Source organism: Bacidia gigantensis, assembly GCF_019456465.1.
Source record: "Bacidia gigantensis strain McMullin 20006 chromosome Unknown contig_245, whole genome shotgun sequence".
Lineage (NCBI taxonomy): Eukaryota > Fungi > Ascomycota > Lecanoromycetes > Lecanorales > Ramalinaceae > Bacidia > Bacidia gigantensis.
The window spans coordinates 1,412,724-1,428,018 of NW_025408601.1; the positions used below are offsets into that span (position 1 = coordinate 1,412,724).

The window sequence follows — 15,295 nt, forward strand, 5'->3', positions numbered from 1 at the left end:
GTCTATCCATGTGCTGGCATTCCTTCGACATTCCGCCCTCAAATCTACGGAACAGTAATAGGGTCCCATGGATACGGTCGAGGGGGTTAGAACAATCATGTCATCCCGCCACTAGTGGGCGTTAAATTGGGAACTCAGAAAGGCGGTGGCCACGTTGTGCCAACCACGGCTCGTGAACTGTGGTGGAGCATGGTCGACAGACAAGCCTCATCTCGAAAGATGAGAAAGCGGGGCGAAGATGGACCAGGTCTTCTGGTCCTCGGCATCCTTCAGCCGTAGATACGCAAGCGCTTTGGGGAGGGTAGCGTGGTCATTGGTGTGCGAAAGCTCGGCTCATGGCTTCCTTTCCAGATTCAGCAGCAGACACGTCTTCGAGTGCTTTCTCTGGGCAGGCTGCGAAGCGTAGAAGGTTATCTCGTGCAGATGCGCTGCAGGTGAAGTCCACACGCCCGCCAGTCATGAGAAAGCTCCGGGAGGTTGGGCCTAGTGCAGGCCACGGGAAGGTGCACGAACCAGGCTCAGGATCCCCAGTCACTCAAGTCGTCCCTTGCTCCTAGATCTTGTGACAGGGATATCTGCCGTTTTGGTTTTAGAGGAACACCCACAGACATCCATCTTCACACGTTCAACGGCCCACCATCCATGCTTGCTGCAGTGTAACCTCACCCTGCATTTTACCGAAAGGAAGACCGGTGGCACGGTCCCCCTTCGACTTCTCCATTTGGTTGAGATCTGTGCTGGATCCCATCACCCACGCACCTGTCAGACGAGCAGATGTTGCGTCTCATCTTCGATAATAATGAACGCCGAGCTTGTAGCTCTTTTCAAGTGGCAGCATAGGTCGGACGGGGCATGCTGCGTCGGACGCTGGTTTGACAAAGCTGCAGGATGATGCCCTACCGACCGCAAGTCTACTGCTAGCGGTCCCAGGGCAGTGTTACTGGGACTGTGGGACCTACGGGACTTACTGGACTTACTAGTTGGCGTGGGGCCCTTGCGCGAAGCTCTGTAGAGTAAAGCCTGAAGCTATGGCAACGCTGTCTTTGAGGTTCTTTCAACGTCAACTCATCCAAATTACCCCATCTTCAGCACCACTATCATCGGTGCACTCATCATGTTACGCTGTGCGAGTGTTGTCACGGTCATGGATACGTTCCTTGATCTTAGCATAATGCGTCAACTGCTGCGTGTCCCTTGTTTTATGCTTCTTGCTTGGACACATCGCTAGTATGAGAAATACTTCGACAAATGCTACATGATATTTGCGCAATTGAAAGCGTGAAGGCGAGGTTTCTATTCTGGAACTTAGCATACAGATCTATTCTGTCCCTAAAGGATGCTGGAGCTTTTGTATAGCTCCCGAATCGCCCCGGTCCCTTTGATCATTGCCACCATTATGCGGTCTTTAAATTCTTACCTTGAATAACTGATGCGACGAATGTCTAGCACATGAGCTCTATAATCTCTATTGATGTGACAGGAGCCGCCACTCGGATCGATATGCACCGAAAACGCCCGAACGGATCGTTTTTGCGAGTCTGAGAAAAGCCGAAACCCGACGAAAATTCTGCAACGAACCTTCACCAACGTCGATTGCCGCCCATCGGAGCCGAGTTGGAGCCTGAATATCCACCACGGCCTCCACCACGGCCGCCACCACGACCACCACCGTAACCACGGCCACCTCCGCCTCCGCCGAAGCGAGCCATCTCGTATAGGCGAGGGTCTATTTGTTGTTTTGATTCGTTCAGAACGGCAACCAAATCACGAGCCTGTTTTGAGTCTGCGGATTGGTCAGAAGGATGGTTTTTTTCAGAAGAAGCAGCGGGGGAAAAAACTTACTTTCTGCGGTGAAGAGCGTAATTGCAGTGCCCTTCGAACCAGCTCGTCCAGTACGACCAATACGATGTACATAATCTTCTGAATTGTTGGGATAGTCATAGTTGAAAACATGAGTTATGTTCTTGACATCTTCAATGAGGTTAGCAACTTCAAAACGACAAGTAAAAACGATCCCTGTCTTGGCCTTGCGAAGCAGTCACTTGACTGGACTCTGCGGTACTCCTCTGCGAAGAGAAACACTTTCACAACACCTCGGTCCAAGGTATGGCATGCATAATGTCCTGAGATATCCGAGGGAACTGCGGCTTTACGAAGCATGCAAGATTGAGCCTCCCCAGTACCTAACGATACTCAACGAGGAGGACAAAGAGAAAATGCTTGCAGCCGCACATTGCTGGATATCAAAGGACAAGCTTAGACCAAAGAGCAGTAAAACGCAGAGTCTACAGGCGTAGATGGCGAAACACTGCTGGGTGCTTCACATGACACAGACAGGGGAAAGGGAAGGGAGTGCAATGGCGCGAAAGATCATACCAATACCACGTGATGCCACGTCAGTAGCAACCATAATCGGGCTCTTGCCCGTCTTGAATTCGTTGAGCACCCAATCGCGCTCATTCTGTTGCTTGTCGCCGTGGATGGCTTCTTCAAGTTAGCGAGAATGCGCGCATTGTAGACGGAACTTACAAAGCGCTGGCCATCCATCCTGTCGGAGAAAGCGTGTAATCTCGTCAGCTACACGTTTGGTACCAGTAAAGAGAAGGATCTTGGCATCACGATCCTCCATGACGCGTTCCAAGTGCTTTGTCATCTTGTCGCGCTTCTCGAATTCTGATACAATCTCTACCACTTGCGTTATGCGGTGGTTAGCAGAGAGGTCCATCGAGCCGATATTGACCTGTATGTAGTCCTGTAGGTAATCTGAGGCAAGCTGGCGAACGTCCTTTGGCCATGTTGCGGACCACATGCATGTCTGCCGATCCGGACGGATTTGGCCGAGTATCTTTCTTATCTGGGGTTCAAACCCCATGTCCAGCATGCGATCAGCTTCATCAAGAACAAGATAGGTAACACGACGAAGGTTAGTCTTTCCAGACTCTAACATGTCAATCAGGCGGCCAGGGGTTGCGATGCACACTTCGACTCCCCGCGCTAAATCACGTATCTGACCTCCCTTGGGTACACCTCCATAGACACAAGTATTTCGAATACGGGAAGACTTGCCAAATTTGGTCATCTCTTGTTGAATCTGAACAGCCAGCTCTCGAGTTGGAGCAAGTACGAGAACAATTGGCCCGTCGCCAGGGGCAAGGAGAGGCTGCGCGTTAATGTGTACAATGCCAGGCAGACAGTATGTGAGAGTTTTCCCAGAACCTGTCTCAGCAATCCCGACAACGTCTCGCCCGGAAAGTGCCATCGGCCAACCTTGTGATTGGATGGCGGTAGGGTGCGTAAATCCTTGGGCTTTAACTTCATCCATGACATATTTGGGGAAGCCCGCCTCGTCAAAAGTCTCAACGGGACGGGGGACATTGCTTCCTTGTACAGTTATTTCTTTAAGCTTGCGAAAGTCCGCTACCGAACGGTCGCTCCGAGCAGAAATTTCGGGAGACTCCTTGTAAAAAGATTTTTCGAATTTTGGTAACGAAGCGATATCTGGATGGTGTGTCAATAAGGGTCTCCGAACTGCTAGTGTGATACCATACCCCAATGTTGAGCCTTGAGGCCAGCACCCAGATTTGACATTTTGTCACCACCGGCTCCACCATAAGATCCGCCGTATCCATCGCCGCTGTAGCCGTTCGTTGAAGCACCATAGCCCCCGCCATAGCCATTTGAGTAGCCATTTGTTGCTGGTGCACCATAACCATTACTGCCGCCGTATCTACAGACTGGTCAGCAATAAGTTCAGCCTTTACAAAAGACTGGCAAGTTATCGAAAATGACAAAGACGATAAGTAAGTCGACATGATCGCTTTGCTTTCCAGCGGAATCATGCGAGTGGTCGTCAAGAGACCTCGATGTAAGGAATGGCACAAAGACAACTTACCCATTAGAGGATCCTCCACGACCGCCTCCATAGCCTCCTCCGTATGAACCCATGCCAGGTATTTTGCTCGTTCTCTATCTTTTTGGGATATTCTTTACTTCTGAACACTCAAAGGTTGACTGCTGGTTGATGGCGTACGGTGAATGAAGGTCAATGAAGTCTGTGAACTCACGGCAGACAAAAAAAATCTGTAGCGCATGATTATGTAAGCAGAATAAAGTCTGCCTGGTGTGACTTGGATGCCACCGTGCAGTTGCCTACACAACTCCAAATTTCAGCTCTAATCACATCTCTCAATGATAATAGTTATCGGAACCAAATTCACATCCGCTTAGTAGAGCTCTAAACTCTCAATCGTACAAGCTAAAGCGTTCTTCTTCTGATACACCCACTTCAACCCAATCGACGCCGTCGCTCAAAGTTCATAATTCTAGACAATTATTGCTCAGTGTAATGTCGGCCTCAGACTAGGCTTGGATATCAAAACTCGTGCCACAGCCACAGCTACTTGTAGCCGCTGGATTGCCAACAATCTTGAATTGGCTCCCAATCAGTTCCATTGTGAAATCAACTTTGCTTCCTTTCAGCAGCTCAAGACTTGGTTCATCCATGACCACTTTTGCCCCTGACCCGTTATCAACTTCGAAGATAGTGTCATCTTCCGGCGAAAGGCTGGAGGTTTTGGTGAGAGACATGAGGTACTGGAAGCCGTGACAACCGCCCGATTCAACGGTTACTCTGAGGGCGAGTTCAGGATTTGAGTCTTTGGCCATGATCTCTTCGAGTCGCTATCCACAATCAGCGCCCCGTTTTTGGGATATCGTCTCATGATAATATTACCTGTGCTGCTCTCTCTGTTATATCTATGAGCATGTCATGTCCTTCCTCGTCTCTTCGTGGATTTGTCTTAACCACAGTGGCTTGGGCTGGTAATGTTGTGCTGAAGTGGCAACGCTGCGTTAGAGGAATGAAAGACAAACTTGAGTGTGTCCATGGAGGACCCAAGCAGGACTTCTTGTGATACCATGGGGGAGGAGCCTTAGCAATCGCATCTGTGGAGTAAGGGCAAAAAGTACATGTCCGAGAATATGAAGATACTCTATTGCGCGGTATCATACTTTGACAAAAACATGAGCTGCGCCTCGTGAGCTGCGTCGTGATCGACCGGGTAGCCATATTGGTGTATCTATCTTATAAATCAGTGGTATATATAACGTGGAAAATTGCAGCGAATGACGAAATCCGCAACCAAAGCCGAGGCTCAGTGGACCTCGATGCCACGGCCTTTTTTGTTTATACCACCCTCTTCCTGTCCTTGATTTCCAGTCCATTCAAATTTGTAGTACTTCATACACATCGCGCCAGCTATATGACTCTGTATGCTTTTGGCTCGAATAGCTCTGGTCAACTAGGCATTGGCAATAAGGATGATGCGTCCAGACCACAGCAGTGTCTTTTCAGTGACACGGGTCCTCGTGATCCACTGAAAATTGTAGCTGGCGGAAGTCTCTCAATGCTGTTATGCGCCTCGGGCGCAGTGTATCACGCCGGAGTCATGAAAAGCGTACAATCAGAGGCTCCGACAAGGGGTGTAGAAGCGGTCACTCATTTTGAACCATCGCCTCTGACCAAGATTCACAGGGCAAAATTGTGCGCGGCGGCTTGGGACATGTTTACGATTGTCACTGAAGCTGATGAGGTATACGTTTGTGGCAAAGGGAACAAAGGCGAGCTTGGCCTTGGCAAGAACGTCAGAGCCGTTGATACATGCACCCAGCTGTATAATTTCCCTCCTGAAGGTGTCTACATCCGAGATATTGCTAGTAGTGTAAGTCATACAGTGGCTGTGCTTTCCAATGGCGAAGCCTACGGTTGGGGCAATGGTCGAAAAGGCCAGCTTGGAGACCCGTCCGACTTCGTATGGGTGCCTCGGAGAATTGAGGGTTTGGGGTTTCACATTGTACGAGCAGTGTGTGGCCGTGAATTTTCCTTTCTCGTGGGCTCAGCATGGCATGGTGAGGCTGTCGTCCTCGGATCCGATAGATGGGGCGTTCGATCTCAATTTCCAGGTCCCATCAAGAATTGGAAGGATGTGGGTGCAAGTTGGGGGAGCATCTTTGTTCTCGCTGAAAACGGTCACATATGCTCTTGGGGGCGCAATGATCGAGGGCAGCTCGCGCCAAGGAACCTGCCTGCGGTAGACCAAATTGCGGTTGGCAGTGAGCATGCTATCGCTTTGACAGAAGCAGGTGAAGTGGCTTGTTGGGGGTGGGGTGAGCACGGCAATTGCGGCGATCACACTGATGAACAAGGCAATGTCGCGTTCACATGGAATAGCATTAGTTCACAGACTTTGAGTGAAACCCAGACTGTTGGCGGTATTGGCGGTGGCTGCGCGACCACCTTTCTCTGGACGAGGAAAGAAAGCAACGAGAAATGAAAAAGGACATCCAAGGCTGACACCGAGACCTTCGCAAGGTGTAGTCTTACAGTTAAATGGTCCTTCGATAAGCTTACAGTTCGGTAGGGGCTCGAGGGATGATGAAGGTCGGCCGATGTCCTTAAGATACAGCATTATTTTGTCGAGGGATGTAACACTTCAACCGTTGAACAGGTTTTCGACCTAATTATATCAATGCTGTTTGTTTTTGTGCAGGATGACACTTACTTGAGAAAGCCTCTGGGTGGGTGGTAATCGATTTTCTGTATATTGGAGCAACGACTGATAAGGTTCCAGTCGAGAAGAAGGTTTCTTTTCTTCGCGGATAGTTGTAAAGCTTCGATTCTAGAATGGGTGTCAGCTGTACTGTGGCCATGGAAGATATTTAGGATTTGATACGTTGACGGCACTTGCACTCCAGCCTACGGTGTCCTCCTCTTCAACATAATTTCTCTCGCCCCATTGACGATCTTCATCAGTATCATCGTTCTGGTGGTGGAAGAGGCTTTCTGGGTCCAGGCTTGGTTTTGGGCGTGGCGGTGAAGCCCTTTGAGTGCTCTGAGCGCTCTGCATTTGAGTGGGGCCTTTATTGACGTGGCGACTAGCTGGATGGACTGGTGGGGGCATCGGGTTCTCCTCTAGATGAGCGGTATGTGAGTTTCGGTCTTGCTGCTGTAAGACGGAAGAGTGCTGCGCTAAAGGTACCGATGCCTTCTTCGATAGCGCACGCGCGGACGTGGGCCTCTCCGGTCCTCCACGATATTCTCCAATTGTCATCAAAGTGAAATCAGAACTGATACCAATCTCCCTATAGCGAAGCTGCATTGGATGGGTCGGCAAGGAAAAACGGGCAGTGACACTAGTCCTGAGGGACTCCGCATGTGTGGCAATGGCTTTGAAGTCCTTCACGGCTATGCCAATATGTAAATTTTCTTCAACCTCGAACTCTTCGAAGTCAAGATTGTCTATTGTCACAGAGGTCTGAAGCGGCTGTTTCAAGATATCTAAACGGCGAATTCTTAGATTTACTTCCTACCCATCAAAGAATGAGGAGGTACCTTTGCCATTCATGATCTTTTCAGTGTAGCTGGTGAATGTTGTTCGACCACTTGTGGTAGATACATCAAGTTGCTCCGTGCCAGCGCTGAAATATTCAATGAGAGATCTCAGCATTAGTGCACTTATTCTCCAAGTGTTTTTCACAAGGTTTTGATTAAAGACCGCATGCGTCACCTCCGCAGCTTCGTAGGTAAGCTTATAGGTCTTCGTCACCCCTTTAAACATCAGGCGAATCAGGCACGTTGTCTTCGATCAATACCTACCATGACGACAGACCATTCTGATAAGCAAGCGGCATTCGCTGTCGCCCGGTCCCTCCTGCACGCAACACTCGCATCTTTCGACGGCGGAGTCTTTGTCCCGAAGATCTTTCAGTTGTCCTTTGAACACAGACAAGAGAGCCTGAATGCATTAATGCCGGATTCGAGGTCTCGAGGCTGACCAAAATCCTACTTTATTATACAATTGACATGTAAAGCTCGGCTCAATATCAGAACGAGCTTGTTGACTCTTGGTTTGAAAAGGGTCTAGGTAGTACTTTGTAAAGAACAGATTCCTGTCAAAAGAGAAAGATGCATGGGCAGATTTGGATAAGTTCAAGGCACTGAATACAAGCTAGATCGTGTATAAGCAGTCTAGGCTAGATCGCTGCACAAGGGAGCCCACTCTGTCTGTTCTGGCTTCTAGGGCAATTATCTCACTAAATTTAGCGAGGCATAGCACCACGTCATGAAGTCGAAAAACTGCTTCAGGGGAAAGTGTGAAGCTTAAGACAGACATTCGCACTGACGATTTGTTGCAAGATATTTGGGAAAGTATTCGAATATTGACAAATGTATTGAGCTTCGGATGCGCGGGCGGCGCCGGCGCGTCTGTGGCGAATCTTCACTGTTCGCGACTGTCAAGCGTCAACGCGGGCGTTGGAAATTTATTGACCATCATTTGCATTTAATCTCAGAAATCGATTGACATATATAGCTCTCCTGCACCGTTTTCGGGGTCGGGAGAGATGGCTTCACGATTACCCGATGACCTCCTCCACATGATCTGTGGAGCGTTGTCGCAGCAGAAGGACTTCAACACCCTATTCCTATGTGCTTGCTCGGGGAAACAATTGGCTGTGCCTGCTCTTGCAGGATTGTACCGGTAGGTGAAGGTCTGATTGGACTCCATCATCGGTTTTCGTACTCATGCATTGAAGCATGCACAACAAAGCCCCCATCACAGGTTCCGGAAGCGATGATGCTGTTTTGACAGGGGAGGAGAGGATTATGGTCACGGCTAAATGGACGAATCTGTGGCAATCGATTGTTCTGTCTTGCCTGGGCAAGACCTTATTCAACTACGCTCAGTATATCAGGAAACTCGACTTCCAAGACTTAGAAACACTGCTAGATGAGAGCATTTTTTGGCGAAATTTTAGCAGGTAACGCTTTGTTTGACGAACGTGTAAGCTTTCAATAATTCTGTTAGCAAATTCTTCGACAGGCCCCTCAAGAGGTTTAAGATTGAGAGAGTCACGAAACAAAGAGGCAGACAGTTTTCCCGAATCGATGCGAATGCGACTACCAATAGCATCGCTCAGCGTGAGCGGAGTTGTGGATCATTTTCAGGCAATGTTAACAGCTTTATGTAGTAGTGCTGCAACACACCCCCACTCTTGAGAAGCTAGCAGGCAATTGTAGGTCTCTCTTCTGTCCTTCCCACGGCTCTTCTAGACTCATAGCGAATCATAGTCCAGAGCCCGGAGATCATACAGGGATTCCTTCCCTACACACCCCATCTTCAACGCTTGAGAGTGTTCGATGGCTCCGTGCTACGGGACGTTGGAGAGTCCATTAGAACACATTGCCGTAAATTCGCTAAAATCAGAATCTTCATTTGGTTGGGAATCTTGTGTTGTCATCGGCGTGCTAAATGCTGACACTTCATTTAGGAGTGGCAGTGATGCCGATCACGATTGTGCCATGTTCCTGAATGGCCTTCGTCCTCAGACTTTGCGGGCTTTTGGGGTTCTTGGGGGAACTAGGCTATCAGTTGAATCATTCCTTGCCCTCAATAGCCATTCTCAGTGCTTATCGAAACTTGAGCTTCGCAGCATTAGTGCCGAATCAATGCAATACCTGTCTCGACTCAAAAATTGCACCGAGATCACATCTCTTAATCTCGCAGAAGACATTGCAGCGACCCAAGACCTTGAAAACAGACACAAAGACATTTTCTTAGAAATGATCGAATGGCTCCGTGGCTGCCACCAGCTTAGAGAAATCACATTGTCTAACTTCATAAGTGCACCTCCACTTCTGACACCAGTTATGAGAGAAAGAGGCATTGAGCTTGACAGCTTAGAAATTGAAGGTTACTCTCTCACAGGTAGCAAAGATTTTCATCAAGCAATGGCGCTCCAGCCCAGCTTGACGTCTCTATACCTGAAAGGCGAAGACAGCGAAGTGGTCGCCGACAATGACATTTTAGTGGACGCCATTAACAGGCTCATCAATCTAAGAGATTTGAGATTGACGCAAATTTCAGCAAACTTCACAGAGCATCATATTCGATCACTAGCCCAGAATCTGCATAAGCTTGAGACGTTTTGGACCGGAGGTTTTCATATCACGGACGCCATCTGGCCAGATATAGCTGAGCTTGGACGTCTGAAAAGATTGGAATTGAACGCCGATACACGCTTTACGTCAAATGGCATTGTAGACTTCGTTCTATCACTCGGTCCGGGCAATGAAGGGTTTACGCTGAGCGTAATGATGCAAGACACCGACAGCGACATTGCCGAGATTGAACAGGACATGATTAGAGAGACACTTGCGTCACGTGTAGGTGGAAGATTCGACTTTCTCCTTGTTCGTGGACCTGAGGATGAGTTTGCCAACGAAGATTCAGACTCGGAGTAAGCATCGCAGCGCGCTACATTGATTAGTTGATATGTTTGGAAAGCCACTTGAAGCGCTCGAGTTTCCTTTGGGTTTGTCACTGAAATGACGTATTGTGCCGCATACCCTTTCCTATCCAACGCCAGTTTTTACGAGCATCCATCAATTGAGGTCTAATCTTGCTAGTACCAATGCAAAAGATCGACCATGCGAAAAGACGTATACTCATCATCGCAGGCTCAGACAGCTCCGGTGGAGCGTGAGTTGCTCCACTGATGGTCTGTTGTACCGAGTGACGACTAATGTACCAAGAAGAGGTCTGGAGGCTGACCAAAGGGTCGTTGCACACCATCGTTGTTACGCAATGACAGCAACTACAGCATTGACTGCTCAAAATACTCTAGGTGTCAGAAACATCCACTATGTCCCGGCAGACTTTGTGAAGGAGCAGATCGATGCGGTCTTTGACGATATCGGCGTCGACGTCGTCAAGATAGGCATGCTCGCCGCAGCCGAAACAATTGGTGTGGTGGCTTCCACTTTGGAATTCCACGGCAATCCCCCCTTAGTCTTGGACCCTGTCATGGTCGCTACATCTGGAGCCCAATTATTGCCCAGCGAAGCTGTGCATAGCATTTGTACACAGCTGTTACCACTTGCCACGATATTGACTCCAAATATACCGGAGGCAAAGCTCTTGTTACAGAAGGCTGGAGTGGTTTCAAACGACGTAGCTTCTATCGATGACTTAGTCCGCATGGCGTTTGATATTCAGCAGCTTGGTCCACAATACGTGCTGCTCAAAGGCGGTCACCTTCCACTTACCCGGTCAGGCCAAATATCATATCGAGATGAGGACCGTGATACAGTCTTGAACATCTTCCATGACGGCAAACGCGCGGTCTTCTTTGAGACAGACTATGTAGTTTCGAAGAACACGCACGGCACAGGTTGCTCCCTTGCCTGTAAGTGACATGGCTCTCTAATAAGCTTCTTTTAACCAAGCCTTGAATTCTCCCCTTCACATTCTTTGTAGCTTCAGCTTACCCCCTCGCGTTACTCTTCAGCTGCAATCGCCTCACAATTGGTCTGCAATCCATCCAGCGACATCATCCAGCAGATCAAGTCCGCCTGCCAGTACGTAGAGATGGGCATCCGGACAAGTATCGACTGCCACTTAGGGCGAGGTAGTGGGCCAATCAATCATTTCCACGACGAGAACGACAAGGCTTCTTTGAGAGTGAGGGTGTATAGAAAATTCAATGTAGCATGACTGAAGATACGTAGACAATATTGAATTCCTCTTGATTACTCGCTCTATGGACATACCTTGCTGACCTCATTTTACATTTCATCATTACTTAGATACCAGCAGCCATGCTGCAGACCCAGATTCATGCCCATCCTTTTCCTATTTCTGACCGCTTAACATGCCCGAAAAATTAGTTTGAATTGCTCTCACAGTAATCAGCTCCTCAAAACTTCTTGACAGTGAATTTACAAGTATCTTCCAACGATAGCATCGTATTTGTCCAGACAGAGATTGTCGCTCAAAGAATAGCCCCCAAACCCCCAACGAACCATGTGAATGAAAGTATCGTAATCGTACACATTCCAAGCATGAATTTAATAGCCTGCCGTTCAGTATCGGATAGAGCGTCATTGCAGGTAGCACACTTCCATTCTATCCGCCCCAGTCAGCCGCGCGAAAAAAGTCAGTATATCAATATCATGAGACTTACCAGTTCTTGGCGTATACTTCTGTGGAACATACATTCCAAAAGTATACTGGTTATACGCGCCCAAGTGACCTGCCTCCGGCCTATCTGTCAAGGCTTTCGCCGCATCATGAATGATGAGAGTGTAAGTCTCCGTCAGCAGTGGTGCTGTTCCTGTCACTTCCGGCTGTGTGTCCCACACAACACTGCCAGTCTTTTCAAACGATTGATTTGATGCAAGCGTGTAGGTTGCTTGATTGGCGGAGCAGGAGACTAGGACGTCGATCTTTGAGGGGGTGACCGAGAGTGAGGTGTAGTTCCACACCATAGATACACTATCCACCCCAATCTTGTAGTAGGTGCTCGTTGCTAGAGCCGAGGGAGTGACCATATTCACGCCTCCTGGTGGAAGGCGAGGATCTACGGTATCGTCTGATTGTTGGGAACCGGTGGTTGTAGCGGCTGCACTACCTTTGCTGGTAGCAGAGCCCTTAGCACTGGATGACTGGGATTTGCCTGTCGATGCTGCTGCACTTTTGGACGGTGAGTCGGTGGGCTTGGCCCCGGAGGCGGAGGAGGAAGAATCTGGAAAGCATTACAGATCAGAGACTGCGATAGTAGAATAGATGCACTGCCTACCTTTGCTTCCATCGTCTTGCCGCCGAACGAGTATGCTATCAAGGTCTGGGAAGGATAACGAGGGTGGCCATGGCCAAGCTGATGTGAGGGTCGCGCAGAGATATATGGAGACGAGAAAGTGACTGAGCTTTGGCCTTATGATCATGGTGAAGGCTCTGTGAGAAGGAATAAATTTCAGAACTTTCTGACAGCGATCAAGATCGCAGAAGGAGTAGCTGATTGAGTTTCTCCGTATGCCTAGAAATTCGTTCTGTTCTCACGGGAGCTCAATGTTGGTGTGAAGGAGGCCCCTGAGTATGCCCGCCAAGAAGAAGTAGTTGTGGTATGGTGAGCGATCCTCAAGAAGACAATGTTTGCATTAGGAAGCGAGGGTATTTGGTTAGGCTGCTTAACGAACGTTTGCGAGGAGTTGTTGAATGTATACGGAGTAGTAGGTGTGGATTATTTTTGGCGTCTCATTATTGTTGCCATAGAGTATGGAATACGAGTTACGGGTCACTACAGGGTCTGGCCCGCACAACAACACGGATGTAACGAGCATTTATCTCCGTCTGCGCTATCACAACGCGAGACGATATTTACCATAGAATCAAAGCAAAGCAAATGCTTCGTAAACCAAAAAGCTTTTTGTTGCTCGATCATAGGCCCAGGTTCCTTCAGTTGGAAGGTAGCCTTGCCAATTCCTACAGCCTAAAGGAGCTTTAAGGGTCAAAGGTTGGAGTGTGGCCCTTAAGCTAACCGCATAAGCCTATCTCCAGGGGATATAACGGGCCTTTATTTCGATTCGGAGCGGCTTACAGCAGACACCGCCCGACTAACGGACCCGTGGGCTTGATATATTGATGACCGCAGCTTTCTCAGGCCGAGCTAGGCTAGAGAACGCATTGGATCATGGAATGGAAGCGGAGGAAGTAAGAGTGAGCATTGAGAAAGATCATTCTTGAGAGTATGTGGTGAATATCTATCAATTGAGTCTCGCAACAAGGTAGCGTCCTGATGATTTCCTGACACAAAATTCAAATCATCCCTCTAAATCCGTGTTCTGCATTCGATGCTAAAGATATTGAAGGTTGAGGTAGGTGAGGTTGAGGAAGGTGAGGTTGAGGAAGGTGAGGTTGATGAAGGTGAGGTCGATAAAAGTGAGGTTGATGAAGGTGAGGTTGAGGAAGGTGAGGTCGATGAGGATCTAGGCTAGAGACGACTTGTGAGCGAGGAAGACAGATAGAGAGACTAATGTACTCACCAGCGATTTCTTGCAGATGAAGAGAGGGACCTTCTTAGCCGCCTCTTGCAACGAGCAAGAGACGTTACCAGCTTGCACCACGGGGAGGTGAGGTCCATAGCAAGCCTCCCTGCTGGTCCAATCAACATCAACACGACACAAGTTGAATGAAGGAAACGCAAGACTTAGACCCCGTACCTTTTACTACGTCGTTGCACGAGGACGTCCGTATGTTTTCGTATGCTCGTCAGCATAGGACTTTTCGCATGGGTGTCCAACATGGGCCTTTTTACAACTACATGCTCGGTTGTGTGATTATCGTGATTTTCTTTTCACGGGACAGTTTTCGCAGAGTACTATGTGTCCAGCTCTGGACGCAGTTTACAGACTTGCTCAGGTCGGGTCGCAGTTTACAGACTTGCTCCAGGTCGGCATGTAGTTTACGTGTCTTCAGCCAGACAGGACAGTTTTCGCAGAGTACCTTGTGTCCAGCTCTGGACGCAGTTCTTGGACTTGCTCAGGTCCTCTGGGTGACGGGCACCCAGAAACCCAGACCTTTTCACGCGATGTCCAGCACGGAGCAGTTTCGTGTCGTGGCTCAGGACCGACGTGGTGAATGTGAAACGAAGGAGAGCAGTGAGGTGTGAAGTCATTGATGGAGAGAAAGCAGTTCATTAGATTGAAGTTTGCAGTGGGAGGGAGACGATTGTATGGGAGATGATTGAGAGAGAGATGTTGAAGAAAGAAGAAATTGTTGGAGGGAAGATGTCTTAAGTAGGCTGCAGTTGCTACGGGATTGAGTTGCGATAAGTTGCCCGTGGCTTTTCTTTTCAGAACCTTGAGGGAGAATGGCTTGTGTGGATTTTGGTGGTGGGGCATTTGAAGCTACTGCTCCACCAATAACTCCAAAAATGAGAAGATGGATGCGACCAAACGGAGCGTTTGGCCAGGTGCATCACATAATCAATGGCAACTTTCTGGGCCATCAAGCACAGGGAAAAGACACGATATCAATGCTCCATGGCTACGATACCTTACGAGTAGTACCGTAGCTGTCATATGCACCCTCGGCACGTCACCCGCTGGTGCCCGTGCATAGCCGTCGGCAGTTCCGCCTAGCACTGACGCTAGAAGCGCCAGATCCACTTCTGGTGGACCCAATAAACGCCCCGGCAGGTCAACCGGTGAACGGATCAATAACAATGGCACCAATGGTCAGCTGCAACTGAATCTTTGTATTCCAACGCAATTGTGGATTCTCTGTTCTAAGGTTCAACATTCAGTGTAGCCACACGGCTACCCAAGGGGAAACGTCAGGTTCAATTTGTACGCAAAGCCTGCGAAAAGGAATTTTCTACATTACAACTCAATATTACATTCTTGTCTCAAGCAAATCTCTTGTTAAATCCATGATACTGGCTTGCGTGAAAGATTATT

General features: G+C 48.7%; 6 protein-coding genes across 6 annotated transcripts; 2 read left to right on the forward strand and 4 right to left on the reverse strand.

Annotated features, from left to right (window-relative positions):
• Positions 1-1,580: 1,580 nt before the first annotated feature.
• On the reverse strand, positions 1,581-3,945 carry DBP2 (ATP-dependent RNA helicase dbp2; the record flags this gene model as incomplete). The annotated part of the gene is made up of 6 exons (XM_044813994.1): positions 1,581-1,783; positions 1,843-1,971; positions 2,377-2,484; positions 2,530-3,498; positions 3,549-3,727; positions 3,893-3,945. 6 exons carry the CDS (start codon positions 3,943-3,945, stop codon positions 1,581-1,583), a joined length of 1,641 nt encoding a protein of 546 aa, XP_044669295.1.
• Positions 3,946-4,359: 414 nt separating this feature from the next.
• KY384_005495 (uncharacterized protein) lies at positions 4,360-5,024 on the reverse strand (the record flags this gene model as incomplete). Its single annotated transcript, XM_044813995.1, has 3 exons — positions 4,360-4,680; positions 4,733-4,832; positions 5,011-5,024. The coding sequence occupies 3 exons, from the start codon at positions 5,022-5,024 to the stop codon at positions 4,360-4,362; spliced, it is 435 nt and encodes a 144-aa protein (XP_044669296.1).
• A 237-nt stretch (positions 5,025-5,261) lies between these two features.
• On the forward strand, positions 5,262-6,332 carry KY384_005496 (uncharacterized protein; the record flags this gene model as incomplete). Its single annotated transcript, XM_044813996.1, has 1 exon — positions 5,262-6,332. One exon carries the CDS (start codon positions 5,262-5,264, stop codon positions 6,330-6,332), a length of 1,071 nt encoding a protein of 356 aa, XP_044669297.1.
• A 357-nt stretch (positions 6,333-6,689) lies between these two features.
• On the reverse strand, positions 6,690-7,657 carry KY384_005497 (uncharacterized protein; the record flags this gene model as incomplete). The annotated part of the gene is made up of 3 exons (XM_044813997.1): positions 6,690-7,336; positions 7,391-7,606; positions 7,651-7,657. The coding sequence occupies 3 exons, from the start codon at positions 7,655-7,657 to the stop codon at positions 6,690-6,692; spliced, it is 870 nt and encodes a 289-aa protein (XP_044669298.1).
• Positions 7,658-9,505: 1,848 nt separating this feature from the next.
• On the forward strand, positions 9,506-11,252 carry KY384_005498 (uncharacterized protein; the record flags this gene model as incomplete). The annotated part of the gene is made up of 3 exons (XM_044813998.1): positions 9,506-10,296; positions 10,480-10,538; positions 10,684-11,252. The coding sequence occupies 3 exons, from the start codon at positions 9,506-9,508 to the stop codon at positions 11,250-11,252; spliced, it is 1,419 nt and encodes a 472-aa protein (XP_044669299.1).
• A 686-nt stretch (positions 11,253-11,938) lies between these two features.
• Positions 11,939-12,781, reverse strand: KY384_005499 (uncharacterized protein; the record flags this gene model as incomplete). Its single annotated transcript, XM_044813999.1, has 2 exons — positions 11,939-12,582; positions 12,637-12,781. The coding sequence occupies 2 exons, from the start codon at positions 12,779-12,781 to the stop codon at positions 11,939-11,941; spliced, it is 789 nt and encodes a 262-aa protein (XP_044669300.1).
• Between the last annotated feature and the right edge of the window lie 2,514 nt (positions 12,782-15,295).